At 37.3% G+C, this 26,950-nt stretch overlaps 2 protein-coding genes across 2 annotated transcripts in view; both read left to right on the forward strand.

Annotated features, from left to right (window-relative positions):
- RLF (RLF zinc finger) overlaps nt 1-18,174 on the forward strand; it is a gene marked incomplete at both ends in the record, with an annotated part of 69,423 nt that extends 51,249 nt beyond the window's left edge. Inside the window, 3 exons of the mRNA XM_084242034.1 lie at nt 3,836-3,972; nt 10,430-10,571; nt 13,528-18,174. Of these exons, the coding sequence (XP_084098160.1) occupies nt 3,836-3,972; nt 10,430-10,571; nt 13,528-18,174 (4,926 nt within the window). The remainder of the gene's footprint in view (nt 1-3,835; nt 3,973-10,429; nt 10,572-13,527) is intronic.
- Nucleotides 18,175-24,798: 6,624 nt separating this feature from the next.
- Nucleotides 24,799-26,536, forward strand: TMCO2 (transmembrane and coiled-coil domains 2; the record flags this gene model as incomplete). The annotated part of the gene is made up of 2 exons (XM_084243040.1): nt 24,799-25,078; nt 26,219-26,536. The coding sequence occupies exons 1-2, from the start codon at nt 24,836-24,838 to the stop codon at nt 26,534-26,536; spliced, it is 561 nt and encodes a 186-aa protein (XP_084099166.1). The 5' UTR covers nt 24,799-24,835.
- Between the last annotated feature and the right edge of the window lie 414 nt (nt 26,537-26,950).

Here is a 26,950-nt window from a genome sequence, read left to right on the forward strand (position 1 = left end):
TAGCCCTGCTTCTTCCCATATCCCAAAGAAGTGCATGTTAGTTAAGTTCACTGTCCTGTTTCAGTTGTCCCAGTGTGTGTGTGTTTGGGGGTGGGGGGAGCGGAGACAGCGAGAGTGCATGCGAGCACTAGCTCTGCAGTGTAATGGTCTGTCCAGGGTTGGTTCCCACTTTGTGCTCTGAGTTGCTAGAACAAGCTTCAGTCACCTTGACCCTGAACTGGAATAAGTTAGAAGTGTTTTGGGTCTTTATATATAAATTTGATGGTGTTTTTGTGAGCAGAAAGATGCCACTGGCCTATAATAAGCCAGTTAGCCTATAATATGCTATTTTTGTTATATGTGATTTCATTTAAAATCAGATTTACCAAGAACCTCTCTATGATGCTACATGAGCACTTAAAGTTGGCCTGATAATGAAATTTCTGACTGAGAGCCCTAAATGTATGTTTTCTTACATACATTTTTATTATCCACTAACTTGACTGTTTTACTTCCAGGGTTTCTATTGTAAAAGTAAGACTAGTTTATGGTTACAGTTTTTGTACAGCCTTGTCATTCAAGAACTCATTTGCCTGACATGCACTTACTTGAACTAATAAAACACTTTGTTTAACCAAGTAATAAAAAAAATTCTACAAATGAAGGAACTGAAGCCAGGGTTTCTTCAAAGTCTATTATTTGCCCAGCCTTTCATTCACTGAGTGCAGCTACTTGGTAAATAGTATTCTTTACAGTCATATCAATAATCTTTCCCTTCTTCATAGATCATGATTCTTCTGACATTTGTTAGTTTACTCATTTTGGCATCTTTTGGGGGGTTAGCCCCACCCCACCCTTACACATCTTGACCCCGATTTCCATCCTCCCAGAACCATTTTCCTTAAAACTTTCTGTGCTTACTCCAGTTCATGTTATTGTTCCTGTCTTCAATCTGCCCCACTTACTTATCCTGACCATTTCATGTTCACTAAATTATTTATCTTATAGTTATGTTATTCCAACAAATATTTATAATGTTCCCTCATGTGCCTGACACTTGTAGACACTGAAGTTACAGTAGTGAATGGAACAAACTTTTGCCCTAATGGGACATATTTTTGAGTGGGTTGGCTGGGTCTATTTATTTACTTTTATTTCTTTATCAAGCTTCCTTTTCCACTGTATACAAGAAAATACAGATCTGGGGCATAATACTGGATTCTCTGCAACTAACAGCAATGTTAACATCTTGCTTATTTGTCATGGAAAAAATGTTGAAGCAGACATTAAGGGGCATAAATGCATTTAAGATACAGTACCTAATTTTTAGATGGCTTTGTATTTTTTTGTAATCCCCTGCTCCCTCATTTATTATCCATGACTAGACTCTAAGTCCCATGAGGGCTAAAGTTACATTGACTTTATCCCCAGTACTTCCATGGTGCAGGTACTTACTAAATAGTACTGCTTTGACAAAAATAAACATTTTAATATGCCTTGTTTGCCACCTTACATGATATTGTGCAGGAGGATTTTGGATATCATTTATAGCACTGTGCTCTTTTCCTCGTAGTGTAGTTCAAGAAGGCAAAGTAAAAGCACATTGAAAAGTAAAATAATAAAAGGAAGGGGCCAGTATTCAGTACTAGTTCAAAAGTTGACCAAAATTAGAATAAATAATAGCCCAATTAAAAGTATTGATAAGATTCTGTGAGTTCAGAGTAGGGCAGTAAATCACAGGATGCTAGAGTAATATATGAAGATAGACTTCATAATAAAAGGATTTCAATTGGATAGCAAAGGATGAGAAGACTAGATTAGGCAGGTGAGAGAAGGAGGGATCTTACAGGACTATTACATATTAACTTGTAGGCGGTTTTCATCTATAGACTATTTAATAAATGGAAATCGTGCAATTATGTGCCTTGTAAGGTACCAATCCAGGTTTTTTCCATCATTTCTTCCTTCCCCATAATTTCAGGTTAGTGGGTTTTTACTTGAACTATGTAGTCTTAATTCACTTCATTTGTTTCCTCTTTTCTTTGGCTCCAAAAAATGAAAGCCTATATATATGTTTCTGAAGTGATTTTTTTTTATGTAGTACCTCCCTGTAGAGAGAAAATTACATGAGATTAGTTTTTCATTTTGTTTATTATTTTTGATTATTTGCCACAGTTATCTTGACAAGAAAGTTCTTTCTAGTTCACTTTTACTTGTGAAGTAGAAATATTGCCTGCCTTGACAATCTTAAACATTTATCATGTTGACAAAATGAGATATGTAATAAAAAATTATGTGAAAATAGTAAAAAAAAGTTAAAGAAATACAAGTTGTATGTTATTTCCACCATGATTTATATGTCTGACTTAGAGAGTTCCTTATGTTACTTCTCAGCTTGAAGATGTTACATTGCTGCCCAAATTGAATTTTAGAATTCTTGGTTTTTGACAGGAGGTTTAACATGGCATTGGTGGTAGGAAGTGGTGCTGTTTTCTCTTGCTAAGGAACTCCCATTTTGTTCCTTTAGTCATTGCAATCTTTAAGTATCCATGTGGTAGACCTTTCCTCTCTGCATACCTATTCTGATTCATTCAACTATAGTTGAGGATCTATTTGTTTTCAGTAAAATCTTATCTTCATAATGTATAATGGAGGTTTTCCCCTTATTCTGAAAGCAGTTTATTTTAGACTTTAACAACTTAATTTGTCTCCTAGTATTTGTTCAATAAGAAATTTTATTAAGTAATCCCATAATTGAGATTTGCATCTGAGATTGATTTTTTGAATTGCTTTCTAGTATTAAGGTTCATTTTCTTGTTATTTTCCTCTTAAAAAATATATATATTTAATAAAACAATTTTTAATAGCACTTTTATATTGCTCCATTTGCCAATCCCCTTTAAAACATTGATTCTAAAATAACTCTGAGGGAAGTTCTATTATCCCCATTTTACAGATGAGGAAACTGAGACTAAGTTTCTAAGAAAGATGTGTAACTCATTCAGGATCTACAGCTGGTAGCTATAGATTTGGAAGGAAAATATAAACAATCTGGCTCTTGAATAATTGTTTTTAAACTACTACATTTACCCTATGCTGTTTATAATGTTATCATGCTGTCTTTGAAAAGATTAGAAAACAAATTGTATAAGGTTTGCCTTGTAAACATAATCTTTTCTCTGATATAACTTGATTCATTTACTTCCTTCAGAAAGTATTTACATGTCCTGTGTTACACTGTGATAAGTGCTGAGTTTTTAACATGATATATGTAGCCCTGACTTCACGGATTTTATATTCTAGCAGAGTGACAGATGCTAATAAGTTGCCCAATAATGACTGAATTGCAGCTCTGAAAATGCTTTTGAGGAAGAATTTGAGAGTAGTTTTTGATGGGGATTCTAGTATGGTCTAAGACGTTAGAGGAATCTATGAGAAAGTGAGCTAAGCTTTGAAAGAAGCCTGTGCCTATCTGAGAGTGTGGCTTTTGAGAGACTTAGAACCACCTATTGGAGCTGCATAGCACTCTGGGGGTAGGGGAGCTGAGCTGAGCTCTGTATACCTCATTTGCCTTTATACACACCCCATTTGTCCTGAAATTATTGTTTTATGTATTTGATGCCCAGTAAAATTGTTGTTTATATTGCCGATAAAGTCATAAAATAAATTGTTCTTCATATTGTTTATTCCAGAAGACTTAACTGTTGGTTAACATAGAAAAAAATAATACTCCTCTAATTCTTGTCTCATTAATTATCAAAGACAGAACATGTTATAAGGAAGCTTCACACTATATAATGCAATTTACAAAAAAGTCACCATTTTCTTTTTGACTTAGTCATCTCATTTTTGATAGATTGCAAAGGTCGACTGCAAGGAAGTTCTAGACATCATATGTAATCTGGAATCCGAGGGTCAGGATAACACAGCATTTGTTCTTTGTACGACTTACCTTACCCAGCAGCTCCAAACTGCAAGTGTATATTGTTCTTGGTAAGTATATTTAGTTTTTGTTCCCCTTTATTTGTTAGAACATAGCATAGCACTTAGGATTTATGTAAAACATAAGTTTATTTTAAAGTCTATAAACAAATGTTTACATGTAAATAAAATCTTCTCCCATAAAACCTTTTAATTAAAAATATTTTTTGTTTAATCTTTTCAGAAAGAGTCCAAAAACAAAGGGTAAAAAGTTTGAGCAACTCTTTTTTCTTTTTTAGATTTATTTAGGCATACAAGAACTGCAGTTCAGGCCAGAGGTGTGGGGGTGAGAGGAGTCACCAGAGACAGAGTGGGGAACAGAACAGACAGACTGAGTGAAATATACTGCCGAGGGGAGCAGTGGGCGAGACAGGAGAGGTCTGCTGCGCCATGTGGGTTGCTCCCTGGCCTGGGATCGAACTCCTGCTGCAGTGCTGCGGATAGCTTCATAGGTTGCGTCTTAACCCTTTGCGCCACCAGGGAGGTCCCATGAGCAAACTCTTAATTAAATCATAGAGAGTCGTCTCTTAACACCCATATAAATCTTGTTTGAAGATAAAGTTATGGCAGTTTGAAACAAATTAGTGCTCTGTTGCTTTCCTTTATATTTATTATGGCTTCTGATAGTAACTTTCCCCATTTTGTATCGAAATCCAACTAATGAAAAGGATTGATTATTTAGGTTTCCAGGTCAAATGTGTACTAAAGAAGGAAATCTATTTCAAGAATAATTTCCTTTGTAATTTTGGTATGTACTTTGTAGTAGAATTATGTAATGTTGGTTTTAAATCCTTTTATATCTTACTTGCCTACAAACTATTTAGTTGGTAAAAAGTAAGTGTAACCCATGATTCTTGCATTCTAACTATATTGAATCTGTTTAGGGCAGAGCAACAAACCTGATATATAGGAAAGCTCTACAGAATGGAAGATTGTCAATAAATATCAGATTAGCGCTATAGGAAATTAGGGAAATGTACTCACTCCACCAATGTTTAAGAAAGGTATTAGAAAGGAGGTAGTATTTGAAATTTAAATCAAAGAATGGATTGGATGCATAATCTCGATTAGGGGACCCCCCTGAATATTTCATAAAGGAAGGATGCCTTGCATTTGAAAAAGAGCATTTTGTTTAAAGCTTTTTATGTACTTCAGTTCTCATTGATCTCCCTCTGGAGCATTCATTTTTATTTGTATAGTTTCGTTATTAGTAATGTTTTGTATGTAATTATATGAAAATATTTTTATTTTACTTTTTGTATAAAAGTGATTTTTATTCTATGTACAGTCAATTGTATAAAATACTTATATATTTAAAAATATTAGTTGTGTACTATAAAATGTACCACCCAGTCTTCATAATAATCATTGTGCGGATGTGTCAGTGCAAGATGAGAGAAATCAAGAAGTCTTGTGATTGCCCAAGGTGTCAAGGCCAAAGTGGTAGAACTGAGATTTAAACCCATGGTTTTTGACTCCTAATCTAGTGCTTATCTTCTGTGCCATTGTTTTCTTGGGTGAGAATTCAATTTGCTGTCTTCTACCACAAAATCCACTATCCTGGAGTTTCATCTCCTATGACAAAGGGGGTAGTTGGCCAGGGTCTTAAATATATTCTGTAATAATTATTGTGGGCATTTTGTTAGGAAACAAAAAGGAATGATAGAAATAAAAAGAATTGTTAAGTCACAGTAAGGTTTTAGATCGCCAGATCAAGTAGAGAGGGGTGTTTTATTTTTTTGTTACTGTATAAGAAATTTTTTAGCCTTGGTAAAACAAAATTGGGAGACAAACCCCACAAATCATTTCCTTGCCTTTAGTGAAAAAAAATCTGCTAGTTATAGCTAGGTTTTCAATGTAAAGAATATATCTTATATGGTATGTGTCAACACATTATGAAATGTTTTAAAACTGTAGTCACATAGGGCCTCCCTGGTGGCACAAGGCATTGAGACACAACCTATGAAGCTATCCGCAGCCACTGCAGCACGAGTTCAATCCTTGGCCAGGGAGCTACCCACATGGCGCAGCAGACCTCTCCTGACTTGCCCGCTGCTTTCCTCAGCAGTGTATTTCAGTCACTCTGCCTGTTCTGTTCCCCACTCTGTCTCTGGTGACTCCTCTCACCCCCCACACCTCTGGCCTGTACCCCAGTTCTTGTATGCATAAATAAATCTTAAAAAAAAAACTATAGTCACATAATTCTTTTCATATTCCTGATGCAGCTCCCATTTACATTATCTCATACCTTTTTACTTCCCTTCTCTCAGCCACCATTAGCCCTTTAAAGGGTGTTAGTGCCTCTAGGGTTAATACTGCTCCTCTGACACAGGAAGGGATTAATAGGGATTTCCCTTTTGTTGGCCTCCTGAATAGTTATAATGAGCCAAGGAAAGAAAATCTTAAGTAACTTGACATTTTGTGAAAAGTAAGCCTCTTCTAAGTGATTCACAAAGAAATAGAATATAAAATTTGAGAATTTAGAAGCTTTTTTTTTTTAAACCTTTCTATTGTTTCCAAGTTTTTGTTTCTTAGGTGTTGTGTTTTTTTTTTCCTTTTGATGGACTATTGAAGATAGAATAACTTTAACATAAAATAGTGAATTTTAGTAAGGAAAATAAATCCCAGAATTCTGCTCAATAGAATACATTCTTGTGCTGGAGATTTCCTATGTTGAACATAGTGGGCTATATGTAGAGTATTTGTCTAGAAAAGAATTTCTCTCTCAAAATTAAATGGTATTTTTAATGCGACATCAAAATATATAAAAACATCACAAAGTTGAAATATGATTATAAAAATTGTCACTTAATTTTAAGCACCTCTATAGAATTCATTTAGTTGAAGTGACATTCTTTTTTATTTTTAAAGATTTATTTATTTATATATACAAGAACTGGGTGTAGACCAGAGGTTTGGGGGGGTGGGTGAGAGGTTCATCAGAGAGAGTGGGGAGCAGAACAGGCAGATCTACTGAAATATACTGCTGAGGGGAACAGCAGGTGAGGCAGGAGAGGTCTGCTGCGCCATGTGGGTTGCTCCCTGGCCGGCCAGGGATTGAACTCTTGCGGCAGTGGTTGGCAATAGCTTGATAGCTCTGTGTCTTTAACCCCTGTGCCCCCAGGGAGGCCCTGGAAGTGATATTCTTGAATCTGTCAGCATGGATTACAGTATTTGAAATGTAAACTATGTAACTATCACACAAAATACTTTTCCATCCATTTGGAATTTTTGTTCAGACAAATCCCAGTGGATTTATAAACTACAATAAAGTACTTTATAATATTCACCATGTCATTGACCTCAAAAGGTATACTGCTTAATTTATTCATAACATTGGCTCCCAAAGATTTTTGACTATCTACAAAAGTCAAAGAGATGCTGGAGGGATGAGCCCCTTATAGTTGTCTGCCAATGGTAGAATAGATTAGTCATGCAAGTGAGAAGGACAACAATTTCAAATGGGACAGTGTACATACAGATGTGTAATTAACCACTATTACTTTGAAAAATAAAATCATGCATTTGAACCATAGACATTACTTATATATTTAAAATAGGTTAACCTTTGCTTTCTGTAACATCTGAGCATTTTGTATTTTACACAGTCGTGTCTCTTTAAATGTAATTTCATGTCTGTTTTCCCCCAACTAGACAGTGACATGCTAGGGTTGTGTATGCTGTGTAATCCACAGTTGTTTCCCCTAGCACTTGGTGAAGACCAGATTCCATGTTTTATTTAACTGAATTTTATAGGGGAAAAACAAGGTCATGGCAATTAACTATATTATTTGCATTAGCCTTCTTTAGGGGATCATTACTCCTTAATTTCATAATGTTTTCTTTGCCACATTTCTAAAATGCCTAAATTCTGAATCTCAGTGTGACATATTAACTAACTTTATGGGCCTCCTGATATGCAGAAACACATAGTTTAAAGTTCTTGCTTGACAGCTAGATCTCTGCCAAAATGTGTTTCCTTCTGTTAATAATAGAACCAAATTTCCGTTCTAATTTTTATGAGTTTGTATGTAATTGTTGACTCAAGGTATGAAGTGGACTAATTTGAGGGAGCAGTAAATCATCTCAACAGTAGAAGCATCCGTACAGTGTTATCAGTTTCAGTGGTTGTCCACTTAAAAAAAATCACATCATTATAGTAATACAACTATTTGCTCTACTACATATATGATCTAGCAGGCTATAGGATGGTTTCATTCTTCCAATGTGCATATTTGAGTGACTGATTCAGGTGACATCTGGGCATTCTCATGAGTAATGCCTGGTTGTCCTGGTTTTTGATATCTTTATATGTCTGGGTAGGTCTTAAATCATTGAATTGGAACTATACTGTGCAAATACATGCACAGATGAAATATGCATCTGTTTTTGATCATGGTTATTTGAAGTTAAGATAACAAGAAGTTGGTAAGTTTAATTTAAAATAAATCAAGCACTGGACATTCTGGGGTTTTTTTTTTGGTTTTTTTTTTTTGTTTGTTTGTTTGTTTTTTTATTTGAGAGACCTTAATTTGTAGTCTGCCCTTTATCAATTTTATCAGATTTGCCTAACTCAAAACTCCTAACTAGTTGATCAATTTTAGATAGTAGTGGACATCCCTTACCCTTTATCTTCATAATCAGGTTTTACTGACTGATAATTTTGTTCTTTTCAAATAGAATCGATTTCATATACATACTTTTGAGAGATTCCTTTTTATCTATGAGCATATATCTATGAGCATATTTCCTGTTTCCTTTTTTTTCTTCAAATGTTGTAATGTTGTAATAGTCTCAACTTTTTACTACTAAAATGTTTGTAAGCTGAATAAGGCAATCTTATGAGTTTAAAAAGGAGCATTGTACCAATTATGTGTCTGTCTGGTAGCTATTTTCAATGCTGACCTAACTCAGTTTTCACTTTACTGGGTAGGAAAGCAACACAAATCACTGAAGACAAATATTTAATGGCATTTTAAGTTAATTTTTTGCTATAATTCAAATTTGCCATCACTAAATATCAGCTTTATTTTCAGTCTGTTGAAAGGAGGTTTATTCACTTTTTAACCTTTAGGTCTGTCCCCACCTTCTGAAAAAAGTATTAATAGCAATATAGGCTATAAATATTTCATAATTGACATGAAAGAAGGTTTTCATGAAAGTTATTTAACAAATAGTATCCACTGAAGTTGTGTTACAGAAAACAGCCTTTTTTCTTTTTAAGTAATAATATTCTCTTCAATTTTGCTAAATAACCTTCCTTATATTCTCATTTCATACTCACTTTAGCGTCTATCTTGGGCATTCCTGAGTTTCTAGTACTTTTCCTTCATAGTCTTTTAAATCTTTTTTTTTTTTTTTTTTTTTAGTAGTAGAGGCATGTTTATTTATTTGTTTGTTTGTTTATACAAGCACTGGGTACAGTCAGAAGCATGGGAGGGTGAGAGAATTCACCAGAGCGGGGAGCAGAGCAGGCAGAAGGACCGAAGTACACTGCTGAGGGGAGCAGTGGGCGGCAGGAGAGGTCTGCGCGCCATGTGGGACCCTCCTCCGGTGGCCGGGGAGCAGCCGGGGATCGAACCGGCGTTCGCAGAGGCTGCGGGCAGCTTCGCAACCCAGCGCTCAACCACTGCGCCACCAGGGAGGCCCTCCTTCATAGTCTTTACCCATTAAATGTTCTTAATTTAAAATTCTTTCTTTTTTTTTTTTTTTTTTTTTTCTTTTTTGTGGGACCCTCGCCGGTGGCCGGGGATGAAACTGGCGCTGCAGAGGCTGCGGGCAGCCTCGCAACCCAGTGCTCAACCGCTGTGCCACCAGGGGAGGCCCAAACATTCTTTTCAAGCTTTTCTTTGCTTCTGTAAGACATGTTGGTGGGATTCTCATTTTTTCAGCCAAGAGTTTTGTTTCAAGTGTGTTATTTTATTAATTTTATTGGTTAATATTTTAAAAATCCAAAATACAGACCTAAGTAGCATCATGACATCATGGAGTTGGAAAGGGCCTATGAGATTGATGTGAAGAACTGTACCGTTAGAATTTTTACTATTGATAGTTGTATACATTTTGTTGGCAGTATAGGGCTGGCTGTCTTATGATTCCTGGCCACCAGGATGGCATTTAATTCAGTCAGTATAATTATCATTGGCACAAATTGGGGTCCAAGTAAGTCTTTGGGCACAAAAAGGGAGCTAAGTAAGTCTTTCAGAATGTTAGCATAAATCAAGTAGTCTTTTGTTGTTTTTATTTTTCCCCAATCACGAAGGAAATAGGGGAATTTTCAGGGAGGATTCTAATTTTACCAGTTTGGGGGGTATTGACAGGGAATAAAGGCAGCTTTTTCTTGTAGTTTTTGTTTAATCTCAACTTATTTTCATAAACCATAAAAAAAGGAGGGAGGGAAGGTTGATAGTAGATACCCATTTTGCTTTAAATGTTTCACCTTAATCTTTTCTTTCTTTTTTAATATCAGGGAATTGACTCTGTTTTGGAGTAAACTGCAAAGAAGAATCGACTCTTCTTTAGACACTTTTTTGGAGCGCTGTCGTCAGTTTGGTGTCATTGCTAAAACACAGCAGCATTTATTTTGCCTAATTAGAGTTATACAAACTGAAGTAAGTAATTTGTGCTTTATTTATGGTGATTGTCCCTGAGGAAAGAAATGAGTGTGGAGATAATTTCTCAGACAAATCCTTTTAGATAAATGGGTGTAATAAAATTATGGAATTGGATTTAACTAGCTGTTTGTGAAAATTGAATTCCTAGAAATCCACAATTTTTCTTAATGGAAAATAATGATTCAAAGTGACAGATCTCTGGAGGAAAGGAAGATGTTTCTTGGCTGTCTACTAAACCACCCTATAATCTACCTTTCCTAGAACAGTGTTCTAAATTTTATACAGTCATGTTTGTTTGCAAATTAACATGATAATTATAAGTGAGGAAAATACAACTTTTTCAACTAGGGATGGAGTGATGTTTTTTCTTGGTTTTGAAGTAATAGACTTTACACAAATTGTAAACTTCTCTGTAAACAGGAAACAAATTGGATATTTTTTTGAAAACAGTATTTCCTAAAATGAAAGTATCATATATAAAATTTTTTTTTTAGTTCAGCCTAGAAATCTAGAATGTGTCTGTACTATGTATGTATTGTTTTGTTTTCAATATGTATTCATGACTGAGTTTTCCATATATCCATATTTATAGTGACTTGCAGTTAAGTTTTATGGGATACTTCCTGGACAGCATCCAAGGATTATTTGTTCTGAAGTTAAGACAGTTGTATCTTTGTATACTCTTTAGCTCCTTGAATGTGTCCTTGGATCTCCTGCGTTTTATTTAAAGTATGTTGATTTAGTCTAATCGTGTTAAAGTAGGGGCAAGGTAAAAACAGTTACCAGAAGCAAATTCATAGCTAGAGAAGTTAGGTGGTAATTATTTCTAATCACTGTGTATGAAGTTCTGGCTCCTATTATAGAAAGAACATGTTCAAATTATTACAATTCTTGTTTTTAAAAAGAGTTTAATCTTTACTTTTTTTTAAAGGAGAATAATCTGACCTCTATCAGTAGGTTCTAATTCTGCCATGAATAGTGGATATCCCATAATAGTAGTGATCTAAAGAAGATAGATATTCTACTCTCATATAGGGAATCTAGTTAGACAGAACAGGGTTGCTTTAGTAGCTCCATATATCAGAAACCCAGATTCCTTGTGTGGGAACCATTGTATAGCTTCCATTTCACGTTCTAAGACCTAACTCAATTCTAGCTATACTATCTCTTTTCCAGATAGAAAGAAGGGGGTAGGGAACAAAGCATACCATGACACCTTTTCCGACTCCCTCCAATACACACATACTTATATTAGATGGTATCTAGCTGCAAGGGAAGCTAGGAGATACATTTATTATTTCAGGAGACTTTGAGATCAGTTACAGGTCAGGTGTTCTGTTTCTTTAGACAAGGGGAAATAATATTAGGAGGCAACTAGTCACAGAATATTAAGTATGGAAAAAGTTAATGATGTTGAAAAACTATGTTGGCATTAGGTTTCTTGCAGAAAGCAACCTGTATATGGAAAGGACCTTTTTTTCTGAACTTCAGTTTTCTATAAAGAGCTTAAGCCAGATCAAACTTAAAGGTGCTTCGAGTTGTTAAACTTTGATTCTATGAGTTGAAAAAGTCATAATGGAAGGAATCACTAAAGATTCCAGGTCTCTCAAGACTTTTTTTTTTTTTTTAAGATTTATTTATTTTTATTTATTTATTTATACAAGCACTGGGTACAGTGAGTAGCGTGGGAGGGTGAGAGAATTCACCAGAGCCAGAGCGGGGAGCAGAACAGGCAGAAGGACCGAAGCATACTGCTGAGGGGAGCAGCGGGCGGCAGGAGAGGTCTGCACGCCATGTGGTACCCTCCTCCGGTGGCCGGGGATCGAACCGGCGCTGCAGAGGCTGCAGGCAGCTTCCCAACCCAGCACTCAACCGCTGCGCCACCGGGGAGGCCCTCTCTCAAGACTTTAAAAAAAAAAAAAAAGATTTATTTATGCATATAAGAACTGGGATACAGGCCTGAGGTGGGGACGGGGGCGGTGAGAGGGTTCAACAGAGACAGAGTGGGAAACAGAACAGGTGGATTGACTGAAATTCACTGCTGAGGGGAGCAGTGGGCGAGACAGGTGGATTACCTCCCTGGCCAGGAATTGAACTCATGCTGCAGTGGCTGACGATAGCTTGATAGCGCTAAGACTTAAACCTCTGTGCCACCAGGGAGGCCCTGATCCCACTGTTCTTTACTCATTTTATTTTTCATGTTCTACTTCAGCCTCTCACATCTTATATGCACTAACTCTTTATCATATATGACCAATTTTTTTCCTGATTTTGTTACTGGTTTCCAACTATCTGCTGGTATAGAGATTTTCTAATTTCTGTTGTTTTTCGGGAGAAGCTGAGATTCAGTACACCTATAACTATAAAGTACTAATTATATTAGAGAATAGAGATCATTTATTTTAGCTTTGCGATTTTGAAGACACCCAAGTGTCATGATACATGAATTTCTAAAATTGAATTCAACTCACTTTTATATATGTTTCTTCTTGGACCCATTATTTGAACTCTGTATATACATACTTTCTACCCACCTTAAGATGAGTTTTTTTTTAATCCTCCAGTGACCTTATTTATCCTGAATTCCTTTGAATTTATGTCCTTTATTGTTTATATATTTGGTAGATAGGCAGTTCCATAAGGATTAGGAGGCTGCTTTACTATGCTTTGCAATAGAAAGTTGGATACTCTATAATACTGTGTGGTGTTGTTCATGGTTGTAGATCTATTCCAGTCCTTTACATGTTCAGACAAGAAAGCTCTAAATATAACTTGTAGGAAGAAAAATTTAAGATAAAATTTAAGAAATCCAATAAAAGTCTTGACATATTTATAAATGTTTGTTAGGATACCCTATGCATATATATAATTGTAACTTTTGTCAGTGAAAATTATGTAATATTACATAATGAAAAAAAAATAACTTTCTTCCCCCCCACCCCCTTTATTTTAGGCACAAGATGCTGGTCTTGGTGTGTCAATTTTACTATGTGTCAGAGCTCTTCAACTCAGATCAAGTGAGGATGAAGAAATGAAAGCATCAGTTTGTAAAACAATTGCTTGTCTTTTACCAGAAGATTTAGAAGTTAGACGAGCCTGTCAACTTACAGAATTCTTGATTGAACCCACTTTGGATGGATTTAATATGTTGGAAGAACTCTATTTGCAACCAGATCAAAAATTTGATGAAGAAAATGCACCTGTCCCAAATTCTCTCCGATGTGAGCTCTTACTAGCTTTAAAAGCCCACTGGCCTTTTGATCCTGAATTTTGGGACTGGAAAACTTTAAAACGACATTGCCACCAACTCCTAGGACAAGAAGCCTCAGATTCTGATGATGACCTAAGTGGCTATGAAATGTCTATTAATGACACAGATGTTTTAGAGTCATTTCTCAGTGACTATGAGGAAGGTAAAGAAGATAAGCAATACAGAAGAAGAGATTTGACAGATCAGCATAAGGAGAAACGAGACAAAAAACCCATTGGTTCTTCTGAAAGATACCAGAGGTGGCTTCAGTATAAATTTTTCTGTTTGTTATGTAAGCGGGAATGTATTGAGGCCAGGATTCTTCATCATTCTAAGATGCATATGGAAGATGGAATTTACACTTGTCCAGTTTGTATTAAAAAATTCAAGAGAAAAGAAATATTTGTTCCTCATGTGATGGAACATGTTAAAATGCCACCAAGCAGAAGGGACCGTTCGAGAAAGAAATTACTGTTGAAAAGCTCTCAAAAGGGAATTTGTCCCAAGAGCCCCTCTGCAACTCTGGAGCAAAATCAGTCATTGAATGAACAAACCAAAGGAGAGTCTCATGAATATGTCACATTCAGCAAATTAGAAGATTGCCACCTACAAGACAGAGATTTGTACCCATGTCCTGGCACAGACTGTTCCCGTGTGTTTAAGCAATTTAAATACTTAAGTGTGCATCTTAAAGCTGAACACCAAAATAATGATGAAAATGCCAAGCACTACTTGGATATGAAAAATAGAAGAGAAAAGTGTACTTACTGTCGACGACATTTCATGTCTGCTTTCCATCTGCGGGAGCACGAACAAGTGCATTGCGGTCCTCAGCCTTATATGTGTGTATCTATAGATTGCTATGCTAGGTTTGGATCAGTGAATGAACTACTTAACCATAAACAAAAACATGATGATCTGCGTTATAAATGTGAGTTAAATGGCTGCAATATTGTTTTCAGTGACTTGGGACAGCTCTATCACCATGAAGCACAACACTTTCGGGATGCATCTTATACGTGCAACTTTGTTGGCTGTAAAAAGTTCTATTATTCCAAAATCGAATACCAGAATCACCTCTCAATGCATAATGTTGAAAGCTCAAATGGAGATGTGAAGAAAGTGAAGGTTGAGGAGCCTGCAGCAGGTGAAAAGCAAGATTGTATTGATCGGTCCCATCTACTTGAACAGACTGATAAATCACATTTACCTGAGGATCTTCTTTTCTGTGCAGGATCCGCTAGTTCTCAAATAGAAACTGCAGAAAATCTGAAAGAAAACAGTGACAGTAATTCTAGTGATCAGTTAAGTCATAGCTCTTCAGCTTCCATGAATGAAGAGTTAATTGACACACTCGATCACTCTGAAACCATGCAGGATATATTATTATCTCATGAGAAAGTCTTTGTACCCTCTAGTTTAAAAGAAAAGTGTTCCAGTGTAGCAGTTTGTTTTGATGGCACTAAGTTTACCTGTGGTTTTGATGGCTGTGGTTCCACGTACAAAAACGCAAGAGGGATGCAGAAGCATCTACGGAAAGTTCATCCATACCATTTCAAACCCAAAAAGGTAAAGACTAAAGATCTCTTTCCCTGTTTGGGAAATGAACATAACCAAACAACTGAAAAGTTTGATACAGAACCTAAACCCAGCTCAGATACAAACAGTGACTCCCCGGATGAAGGTCTTGATCATAATATTCATACTAAATGTAAACGAGAACATCAAGGTTATTCCTCAGAAGCCTCCATTTGTGCTTCTAAAAGGCCATGTACAGAGGATACCATGTTGGAACTTCTGTTACGCTTGAAACATTTAAGCTTGAAAAACTCAATAACACATGGATCTTTCTCAGGGTCATTGCAGGGGTACCCATCCAGTGGTGCTAAGTCTCTCCAGTCATCTTCACCTACTATCTCAGACCTTAATTTTCAGAATCAAGATGAAAATATGCCAAGTCAGTACCTTGCACAGTTGGCAGCTAAGCCTTTTTTCTGTGAGCTTCAAGGATGCAAATATGAATTTGTGACCAGAGAGGCTTTGTTAATGCATTATCTTAAAAAACATAATTATTCAAAAGAAAAAGTCCTCCAATTAACCATGTTTCAGCATCGATATTCCCCATTCCAGTGTCACATTTGCCAAAGGTCATTTACAAGAAAAACACACCTTAGGATTCATTATAAAAATAAACATCAAATTGGCAGTGACAGAGTAACTCACAAACTATTAGATAGTGAAAAATGTGATCACGAAGGCCCATGCTCAGTAGACAGGTTGAAAGATGATTGTTCTGCAGAACTTGGAGGTGATCCCAGCAATAACTCTGAGAAGCCACACTGTCATTCTAAAAAGGATGAATGCAGTTCAGAAACAGATTTGGAGTCCTCTTGCGAAGAAACTGAAAGTAAAACCTCTGATATTTCATCACCATTAGGTAGCCATAGAGAAGAACAAGAAGGAAGAGAGGGGAGAGGGAGTAGGAGAACTGTTGCTAAAGGAAACCTGTGCTACATTTTGAATAAATACCACAAACCATTCCATTGTATCCATAAAACTTGCAACTCCTCATTCACCAATCTAAAAGGCTTGATTCGCCATTACAGAACTGTACATCAGTACAACAAAGAACAGTTATGTTTAGAGAAGGACAAAGCAAGAACCAAAAGGGAACTTGTCAAATGTAAAAAGATATTTGCTTGCAAATATAAGGAATGTAACAAACGCTTCCTATGTTCCAAAGCTCTTGCTAAGCACTGTAGTGACTCTCATAACCTAGATCATATTGAAGAGCCTAAAGTGCTTTCTGAAGCTGAATCGGCAGCAAGGTTTTCCTGTAACCAGCCTCAGTGCCCTGCTGTATTTTATACATTCAGCAAGTTGAAGCACCATTTGATGGAACAGCATAATATTGAAGGAGAAATACAGTCAGATTATGAAATCCACTGCGATCTCAATGGCTGTGGCCAGATTTTCACCCATCGCAGTAATTATTCTCAACATGTGTATTACCGACATAGGGACTATTATGATGATCTTTTTAGAAGCCAGAAAGTAGCAAATGAAAGACTGCTAAGAAGTGAAAAGGTATGTCAAGCAACTCATACTCAGGGGCATGAGCATCAGGCTACCAGGAGACCCTTTAACTCTAAGGCTAAGAAATGTGGCTTACTCAAAGAAAAGAAAGCTCCAATTAGTTTTAAAACAAGAGCGGAAGCCCTGCATATGTGTGTGGAGCAGTCTGAGCATACACAGTACCCCTGCATGGTTCAAGGATGCTTATCTGTGGTGAAATTGGAGAGCAGCATAGTGAGGCATTACAAACGCACGCATCAGATGAGCAGTGCCTATTTAGAGCAACAGATGGAAAATCTTGTCGTCTGTGTTAAGTATGGTACCAAAATTAAGGAGGAACCCCCATCTGAATCAGAGCCCTGTATAAAGAAAGAAGAAGATAGAAGCAGTGAATCAGAGCACACAAAACACAGCCATTCCCCTGGTGACAGTAGCAGACCTGTCCAGAACACTGACTGTCCTCATCCAGGTGAAAGGGATGGAGGTCAGAAAGTATGTACAGAAAGCAGCTCAGTATTTGATGCAGATACTCTGCTTTACAGAGGAACTTTGAAATGTAACCATAGTTCAGAAACCACTTCTTTGGAACAATGTAATATAGTTCAGCCTCCTCCTTGTAAAATAGAAAATTCCATACCTAATTCTGATGGGACTGAAAGTGGGACTTACTTCACAAGTTTCCAGCTGCCTTTACCAAGGATCAACTCAGAAACTGGGCAGCAAAGTTCAGGGCAAGAAAACACTGTTAAAAATTCAACCCATGTCCCAAAAGAGAACTTTAGGAAACATTCACAGCCTAGGTCATTTGACTTGAAGACTTACAAACCTATGGGATTTGAATCTTCATTTCTGAAATTTATTCAAGAAAGTGAAGAGAAAGAAGATGATTTTGATGATTGGGAACCTTCAGAGCACTTAACATTAAGTAATTCTTCACAACCCAGTAATGACTTAACAGGGAGTGTTTTGGCAAATAATATGGTAAATGACAACAACCCTGAAGTTGACATACCTCATTCTTCTAGTGACTCTGCAATTCATGAGAACCTGACTGCAATCCCACCTTTAATAGTAGCTGAGACCACAACAGTTCCTTCCTTGGAAAATCTAAGGGTTGTGTTGGATAAAGCATTAACAGACTGTGGAGAGCTTGCCTTAAAACAGCTTCATTATCTTCGGCCAGTGGTTGTCCTTGAAAGATCTAAGTTTTCCACACCAATATTAGACTTGTTTCCAACAAAAAAGACAGATGAGCTTTGTGTAGGGAGTTCCTAAGTAGCAATTTTGTTTTAGAAACAGATTGGCTCCAACACCGCAACATGGGGACAATTGCCAACTCGAACAAAGGCTGAGAACCAGCCACACCATTGTTTAAGGTAGACTAGGCTGTGTATTTACATGAATGTATAATATCTATGTCAGCAGTATTGGCTGAGTCCATTAGCTCTCCAGTTGGTTTATTGATTGGGGTTTTTTGTTTGTTTGTTTGTTTGTTTGTTTGTTTATTAAAAAAAAGATGGAACTGTATTCTTGTTTGGTGCTAATTAATACATCAAAATATACTGGGGCTTCCTTTTTCAAATTAAGTGTGCATGATTGTATATGGAACAAATACTAAGATCCCAGGGTGGGAGGGCTAGGGAAAGGGATATGGAGTTCTTACTTGACTTGAATGTGCACCTGAGGGTGCTTTGTGTAATATATTGTACACTACAGCATCTTATATTTTTTGAGTTGAGTTTCAATAAATTACAATTTTTCACCCATTTCTTGTTTACTCATAGTGAGTTTTCATGCCACGTATAAACTAGACTCTTGTACATTCTAGAACGTGCATGTATATTTACCCCATTGGTTTTGTTTGTTTGCCAAACCAATTCACACTTCTTTTTGAATATCTATTTTTGTAAAATTTTTATGAAAATTCTGAGTGCATAATTAGCTTATTGAGTTTGAGCTAGTAGTTTTCAGAAGAGAATTCTAGAAGTTGTCCTGGTAGGAGAGGGCATGCCAGGCAAAACATGAAGGGCACAGAAAATTCAGAGGTATGAAATCCTGTTCCCAGGGAACTACAAAAAATTACGTAAGTTGGCAATAAAAGCGGAGTACTGTGCTAGATGAGATACTATAATGGAACCCAACCATGGATGTTTAAAAGAGTTTGGATTAATCTATAGGCAGCTGAGAACCTTTGAAGGATTTTAAACAAAACAATATTCAAATTAGTAATTTATAGATAAATTGAAGTGAGTGGTTTCTGGGGTTGAGAATAGAAACAGTACTGTTGAAATTGAAGCATACTTGATGAGAGCATAGTGATGATTGTAGCAGAGGTAAGAGTAAATAAAATTGAGGAATTTAAAGAAGCTTGTTGGGCATGGGAGGGTGAAGAAAATATTTTGAGGAAAACTTACAGATTTGGTAGTAGTGCAAGCAATTGATTTAGGAATATAAAAGGCTTTAGGGAAGAGAATGGAAAGCTAAGATGAATTTGGCCTTTGGATATGTTGAGTTTAGTGGAGTTCTCTAGTAACATCAAAAACAACATGTTATAAATAAAAGTTTTATTCTCTTGTGAAATTTTCCACGACTAATGATTCAAACACTCCCAATGTGTTTGCCAAACCTGTGGCTAAGATTTTAAGACCTTTTTCTTTGACCTAAACTTGTTTTATCAGCTCTTGATCAATTTCATCCTGCTCCCTCTTAACCTTAAGAGTCTAAAGCACAAGCACCTCCTCCCTACCTCCAACCCAAGTCATTTCTGGATTCAGGGAGGTAACAGGATTCTCAAACAAGAGTGCAATGAAAGAAAAAGTGGCAGAAACAGAATATCTTAAAAGATTTAGAAGCCACTACTGACTTGAGATCTTGAGCTGATTTCTTCTATGGAGTTTCCTCACAATAGTAAGAGGTACAGAAGATACAGGTGTTGATCTTGAAAGGTCCTTTTCAATGATAGGAGCATGAAGAACAACTACTAATCTCATTCTAAAAAGTTCTTCACACTAGAAATGTTTAGCCCAAAACAAGAGAAAACTACTAATTTGCTTAAAATTGAACTATAGTCTTTCGGCACACCTAACTCCTACCCCTTAGCAGGACCAAGTGAATATGCAATGAAACCACTCCCTAATTTTCAGAACACAGTTGAAAGTTTGCCTCACATGCAAACCTTCACTGGTTGGTCCTAAGATCATTTCTATTCATGTTAAAGTAGCTTGCTTCTTTTGTTCTTTATTGAAGACAACATTTTAATTATTGGAGTTCAGTACTTTTTTTTTTTTGAAGATTTATTTATGCAGACAAGAACTGGGGTACAGGCCAGAGGTACGGGAGGTGAGAGGATTCACCAGAGACAGAGTGGGGAGCAGAACAGGCTGGTTGAAATAAACTGAGGGGAGCAGCAGACAAGACAGGAGAGGTCTGTTGTGCCATATGGGTCATCTCCCTGGCTGGGATTGAACAACAACTGCAGTAGTTGCAGATAGCTTCACAGCGCTGACGCTTAACCCCTTGCTCCACTAGGGAGGCCTAGTATTTTTTTTAAAGTCTCTTGAGGATTTGCCCCTAAACCCTGAGACAGACTCAGAAGCTTTGACTTTGTTTTTAAAGCCTTTTTCAAGTCAAGGATGCCCCTGAAAATAATGGGTAGAATCTGAGAGTGCCAGATACTTACTCTTGCGTTCTATCCAAAATTGTCATCTCACTATTTCTCCAGGTTTATGAACATGTATGTGAAAGAGAGGGTGGGGAATAATGCAGGTTTTGATTAACCTTCTAGGGATTCTATCCCCAACCTATCTCAAATTTTTCCAGACATCTGTTGTCATGGATCTTTAAGCACTGGAGCAGATTAAACAGCCTAGAAAGAATGATCCACTCTATTGTTGTGCTGTCTATACCTGCAGGGGTAGGTTCCGCGACAGACTGTATTTGGAGGTTTGGAACACTGAGGAACATAACAAGGATAGTCAGGTTTTACCAGAAAAAAAGGCAGGAGGGACAGGAAATTTATAGCCAAATATTTACTAAGCATGTACCATCTACTTCCTCCCAAGGTAAAGAGTTGACCATGACATGGTAAGTTTCCTGCATCATGAGGCTAGTGACAAAGGTAAACATTAAAAAACAATACCGTAAGTTATTAGTTAAATAAAAGTGCTACCAAAGGAAAAAGAACAGGTAAATGTCCTTGAGGAAACAGTTTTTACACTGGAAATCTGAAGAATCAATAGGAATTAGACAAAGGATAATCCAGTACATGTTAAGGGGTTGTGGTGCAACAACTTAGCATGTTAGTGATATTGACAAATTTGTACCCCAATTGGAAGGATAAAAAGGAAAGGAAGGAGAGAATGTTAGCTAAGCAGGAAACAGGTATTTTCATGCCTTGTAACCATGTTCTAGATTTTACATTTCAAAAGCCAAATATGGAAAACCCGAAAGTTGGTATTGCAACAGTCTAAGCTGCAATGCATAAAAAATCCAATAGGATATGACATGAATGACTACTGAGTGGAAATGAGTGATGGCTGACTAGATGGACGAATGAATGCTACTAAAGTTGGTCTGAGATGCCTTCTGTATATTGATCAGATTGATCATTGTAGGTGGTCAGGAATCCAAGTGGGGAGTCAAACATGGATTCTGGGGACTAGATGCTCTCTGAGGCATCTTATGCTAAGGAGATTTACAATACATGTGTTGGATCATAAATGTTACTACTAATAGTGTGTGGCATAGTTCTATTGCACAAGTTAATCAAATTCTCATTACAACTCTACAGGGTAGGAATTACTGCTACTTTACAAATGAAGATACTGCCTCAAGTGACTTGCCCAAGATAACAAGGTTAGTGAATAGTAGAGTCAAAATTGAACCCAAAGACCTATCCTCTTAACAGCTGCTCTGCAAAGCCTCTGTACAACCAAGTACACAAATATGAAAATAGGCACTTGGTGAATGAACAGGTTGGACTATAAAGATATTAGGAATTCTGTGTTCTCTTAAAAATAGACACCGGCTGTGTGCCAATAGATGGATATGATTCCTGCCTTCCTTGAGTTTATGGAAGATCAATTTTAACAACCCCCTGCTCCCCCCCAAAAAAAAAAAATAATTGCACAAATAGCAATGTGCTAAGTGCTTTGAAAGTGAAGCAGATGGCGCCATGTAACAGGAAGATCTAAGCTAGTGTCAGGAGTTTTGGGTAATGAATCAGTGGTCACAACCCTACCTGTGTCCAAAAGTTTCGTTACCATTCTTTAAACTTCTCACCCATGTTTAACCTATTCCAGGTTTTAACTAAGTGGCTTTTATTCCTCAATAGGATTCTGATTATTGTCAGTCACTAGCAGACTAGAAGTTTCACATTAATAATGTCACTCCTAAATCAATAGATCATTTTACCCTGACATAGCATTATATTTTACATTCCATTTTCTGAATGTGTCTCTGACACCTCAGGCAACCTGCCATACCTTTTCTTTTTGCAAGAACATTTCTTCACCAGGCATCCTATTCCTGTACTTCTATCCAGAATGAACAAATTGGACTAGCACTAGACAATATTTTTCTAATTTTTTTTAAGATTTATTTATTTATTTATACATACAAGCACTGGGTACAGTCAGAAGCGCAGGAGGGTGAGAGAATTCACCAGAGTTAGAGCGGAGAGTAGAATAGGCAGAGTGACGAAGTACACTGCTGAGGGGAGCAGAAGGCGGCAGGAGAGGTCTGCGCGCCATGTAGGACCCACCTCCGGTGGTCAGGGAGCAGCCGGGGATCGAATTAGTGCTGCAGAGGCCGCAGGCAGCTTCGCAACCCAGCGTTCAACCGCTGCGCCACCGGGGAGGCCCATTTTTCTAATTTTTTATCTTAACTGACCCTTTCTTTCCTAATTGTGCTCCTCCCCTCTTCTTGGTGCAATCCCTCTTGGATTCTTGATGTCTTTGTAACTCATCTCACAGTTTAGATTATACACTAGTGTGTGAACTTCCTTTTTCATTTAAGATTTTTGGGAAAGACATTTTATATTTTCATAACCTTGCTGCGTAGATAGGTACTAATCAGTAAATAATTTATTTGATAATATGTTGTACAGGTTATACAACATGCTACTATTTACAATGTGCTTAGAAAATCATACCATTTATTCCTAATGAAACAGGACAAACCTAGGGAACTGATGTTGACCCAGTTTGTGGGTCCTCATCCATGTGCCTAAGATCGCAGGGCATGACCCAAAGGCAGACACATGGTAGGAAACAGTAATAGGATTTTTTAAATTTATATATGCATACAAGAACTGGGTTACAGGCCAGAGGTGTGGGGGGGTGAGATGATTCACCAGAGACAGAGTGGGGAACAGAACAGGCAGATCAACTGCAATACACTGCTGAGGGGAGCAGCGGGTGAGTCGAGAGGTCTGCTGCGCCATGTGGGTAGCTCCCTAGTGAGGGATCGAACTCCTGCCACAGTGGCTAAGGATAGCTTCATAGGTTGCATCTTAACCCCTTGTGCCACCAGAGTGGCCCAGATTTTTTTTGTTTTTAAATGGTATTTTATTGAAGTAATGTTTGTGTAAAACATTGTACATGATTTATGGGTACAGATTCACGTGCCTTCAGGGGTATGTTACCACACCACACACACCCACTCAATGGCACCATAATTCTCTACCATAGTCCCTTGCTTTGCTCCTTACCTTCCCCATCTCGTAGCCACAATTCTTTTTTAAATTAATTAGCAAACTCATTAATATTTTACATCATTGTTCATTTTTGTACAATGTATGCTTTCTCCTTTCAGGTGCAGTCCCCATAAAATTCCCATCAGTTCACTTGTGCACCATCACCATAGTCCCTTATGCTCTTCCCTCCTGTTTTGATCCCTTACTCTCCCTCTCCCCAATAAAAGGATTTATTTACATAGAGAATGAGGAAAGGGAGAGCTAAGAGAGAGAATTTATCGTATATACTGGTGCTTGGCCAAATGCCATCTGTCCTACCCCATATAGCATCCACCAAGCAGAGGCTGGTGTCCAAGCTGAAGTCACATGTGGTAAGCTATCACCCTTCCCCTCCAGCAGCTTAACTGCCAAAGCCCCAGCTACTCCCTTTGCCCATCAGCCCTCACTTGGGGTGGATTCTGGAAAACTCCACATTTTACCATCGAACGGGCTATAGGTGCCACCCATTGGCTCAGAGGTTGCTCCCTTCTATTCCTTTTACACTAATACAAACCTTGTGAAGGAGATGAATCCCTACCTGTAAATAGATGAGCAAAAAGAGGCTCAAATACATTCAAAACAAAAACAAAGACCACAATTTCTAAACAATAGTGATCAATGGAAAGAAAGGAATGCTACAAAATGATCCAGTTATAACCTTCCTCCACATTTACCAGGTAAACTGTTCACTCTAGGAAAGCTTTCTTCTGAGTCCCATCTCCTGAAATTCCACTTAACCTGTTTTCTTATCTGTCTTGTAAAAATAATTCCTTTTCATTCCATGAATTGTTGGAAATGTAGTGGTAGAGCACTATGAAAGTAACCACTAGCCACTAGTGTGGCTTTTAAATTTTATTAAAATTCAATAAATGTAAAATTCAGCTCTTCAGCCACACTATGCACATATTAAGATAGAGAATATTTCCATCATCACAAAAGGTTCTATTGGATAGTGCTGTGCTAAAACTAGGACTTGCCAGAAATCAGAGAAAGAACTGAAAACCTAGGCCTGTGCCTGGCTGGTTTTGAGTGAGAAATTTCACTGAATGAGTGGGAAGCAAGCTGACCTTTGGAACAATGACATCACAAAGCACAACTCACAATGCTCCAGAACAACCCGGCTCCCAGGCCACTTTCCTTAACTCATACCTAGGTTCCTGAAGCCTCCGCACATGTAGTTCCTGGAATAGCTGCCTTACTAAAATGTCAACATCTTCACCATCGCCTTCTCTCTCGGACCAAATCTTAGAAATTCTGTCTCGGAGCACAATATGGAATTGGCTGCAATCAACTTTAATGGGAGAGAGTGGTGAACCGCAGCAGACAAATTATGGGATAATAGAGAAGCTTGCTCCAACTGTGCAAGTTGTCCTGGGGGCTATCTTTATAATGTTGTTGACAATAGGAATATATGCTTTATGGAAACGAAGTGTTCGCTCAATTCAGGTTATACTCTTTTGTTACAGAACAATTTAAATAGTTTATAAATTGAAATTTGATTAGTTCTCTCCCAAATCATTCCCACAAAGTTTTAAGACTATGCTGTTGAGCAAGAGTGGGTGGTCCACTCTTGCTGAAACTAGGTTTTCCTTATATTTCCATTAATTAGATTTTGAGAATAAAAATGCTCTTTTTCACCATGGTCTTTGGCATCTCAGAATGGAACAAATGAGTTCATAACCTGAGAAGGCAGTCTTAATCCTAAATTTATTTAGTTACATACTTGTATTTGAATGTGCCAGATTCCATGTGGGGTATCTTTGTTACTGGGATCTTGGGTTTGTCTTTCTCTTCTTACTGGGCCATTGTTCTATAGCTGATGAAGAGGTACATGCATTTATTTAGTCACTGCAATGTTTTAATTTTTCTTTGTTTTAACAAGATACGGCTCTATAGGGACCAGGGAAGGAGTTAATAGGAATATAATTGGGATTGTGAAAGACATTTAGGATTTTACATCTTTAATCACCAATAATAGTGGCTGTAGTTAAAATGCTTAGAGAATTCTGAAAATTTCATGAGCTGGAGAGAGGTTATTTTCATATGACAAACAAGGAAACTGAAGTTCTTAAAGTTCATTGGAAATTTAAGGAAGTAGGATTTAAAGGAGATTTTTTAGAGTGACTGGTTTACTTGGTAAATGCTAAGTTATTTCTAGGTAATTTTTAGACATACATATGTCACTTATTTTCATACATCACTGCTGTTGAGGATTCATGGTCATATCCACTTTCTCAGCCTCTCAAAACCCTACAGGGTAAGTAGGGCAGGGATTATCTCCCTTTTGCAGGTGAAGGAACTTGGTTACCAAATTGACATAGATTGTGAAAGCTGGCATCTGAGATCTGAACACAGTTTTTAGGATTCTAAATTCAGTTCTCCAAAAATCTCATTTTAATTATTTAACTGACTTAACCCCCATCAAGGAAGTGTGTTTATACATATTTACATATATGCTTTTCAGTTAGCTAATGGAATATAAAGCCAGAAAAAAAAAAAACCACAATTCTGTATCTATAGTAAACTATGGTAAACTATTTTACACGAATAAGTAATTAACATTCAACTTCTGTTGTTTTATTTTAGAATATATTGTTGTTTGCAATCACACTCTACAAACTTTACAAGAAGGGAACAGATTTTTTTCAGGCTTTGCTGCTTAACCCAGAAGGTACTGGTCTCCCAGTTCAAGACAAAAATAATGTCTTCCTGTCCTTGGGGCTACAAGAAAAAATTTTGAGAAAACTTCAGACAGTGGAAAACAAGGTGAAGGACCTGGAGGGAATGATTATTTCCCAAAAACCCACCATGAAGAAGGACTGTTCTGCTGAGCCCTACTGCAGCTGCTCTGACTGCCAGAGTCCCTTGCACACATCCGGGTTCACATCCACATCTGAAATGTAACGGACGCCAAGCTTTTCCAGAAAAGTACTGTTTCCTCATGTGTGTGGTAGTGTATCAATAAAGGTAGAGAACTATATTGAAATTACTCTACAAGAGTGGCTCTGTATTCAGTAGGGCTCTGCTTTTATTCATTAATGTGGTGGGCTAATGTGGACTATGGTGGCAGTTTAAAATGTCTGAGGTTTGTGTTGTCCACTTGGCAGCCTGAAGACCCTAAGCAGGCATTTAGAAAAGGATAGCCAGCTGGAGCCCACAGAAGTGAATAAAGGGATATATAGCCTTGAGCACCATGCTAAAAATTGGATAGAATAAAAAAGCAAGAAAGTGCCATTTACCGGGAATGTTGCCCACTATCCTGCAGAAGTAGGCTGGCCCTTGTGGTGGTTTTTGGTCTAAAGATAAATATGTGGCCAG

The sequence above is a fragment of the Talpa europaea genome (assembly GCF_964194135.1).
Source record: "Talpa europaea genome assembly, chromosome: 9".
Classification (NCBI taxonomy): domain Eukaryota; kingdom Metazoa; phylum Chordata; class Mammalia; order Eulipotyphla; family Talpidae; genus Talpa; species Talpa europaea.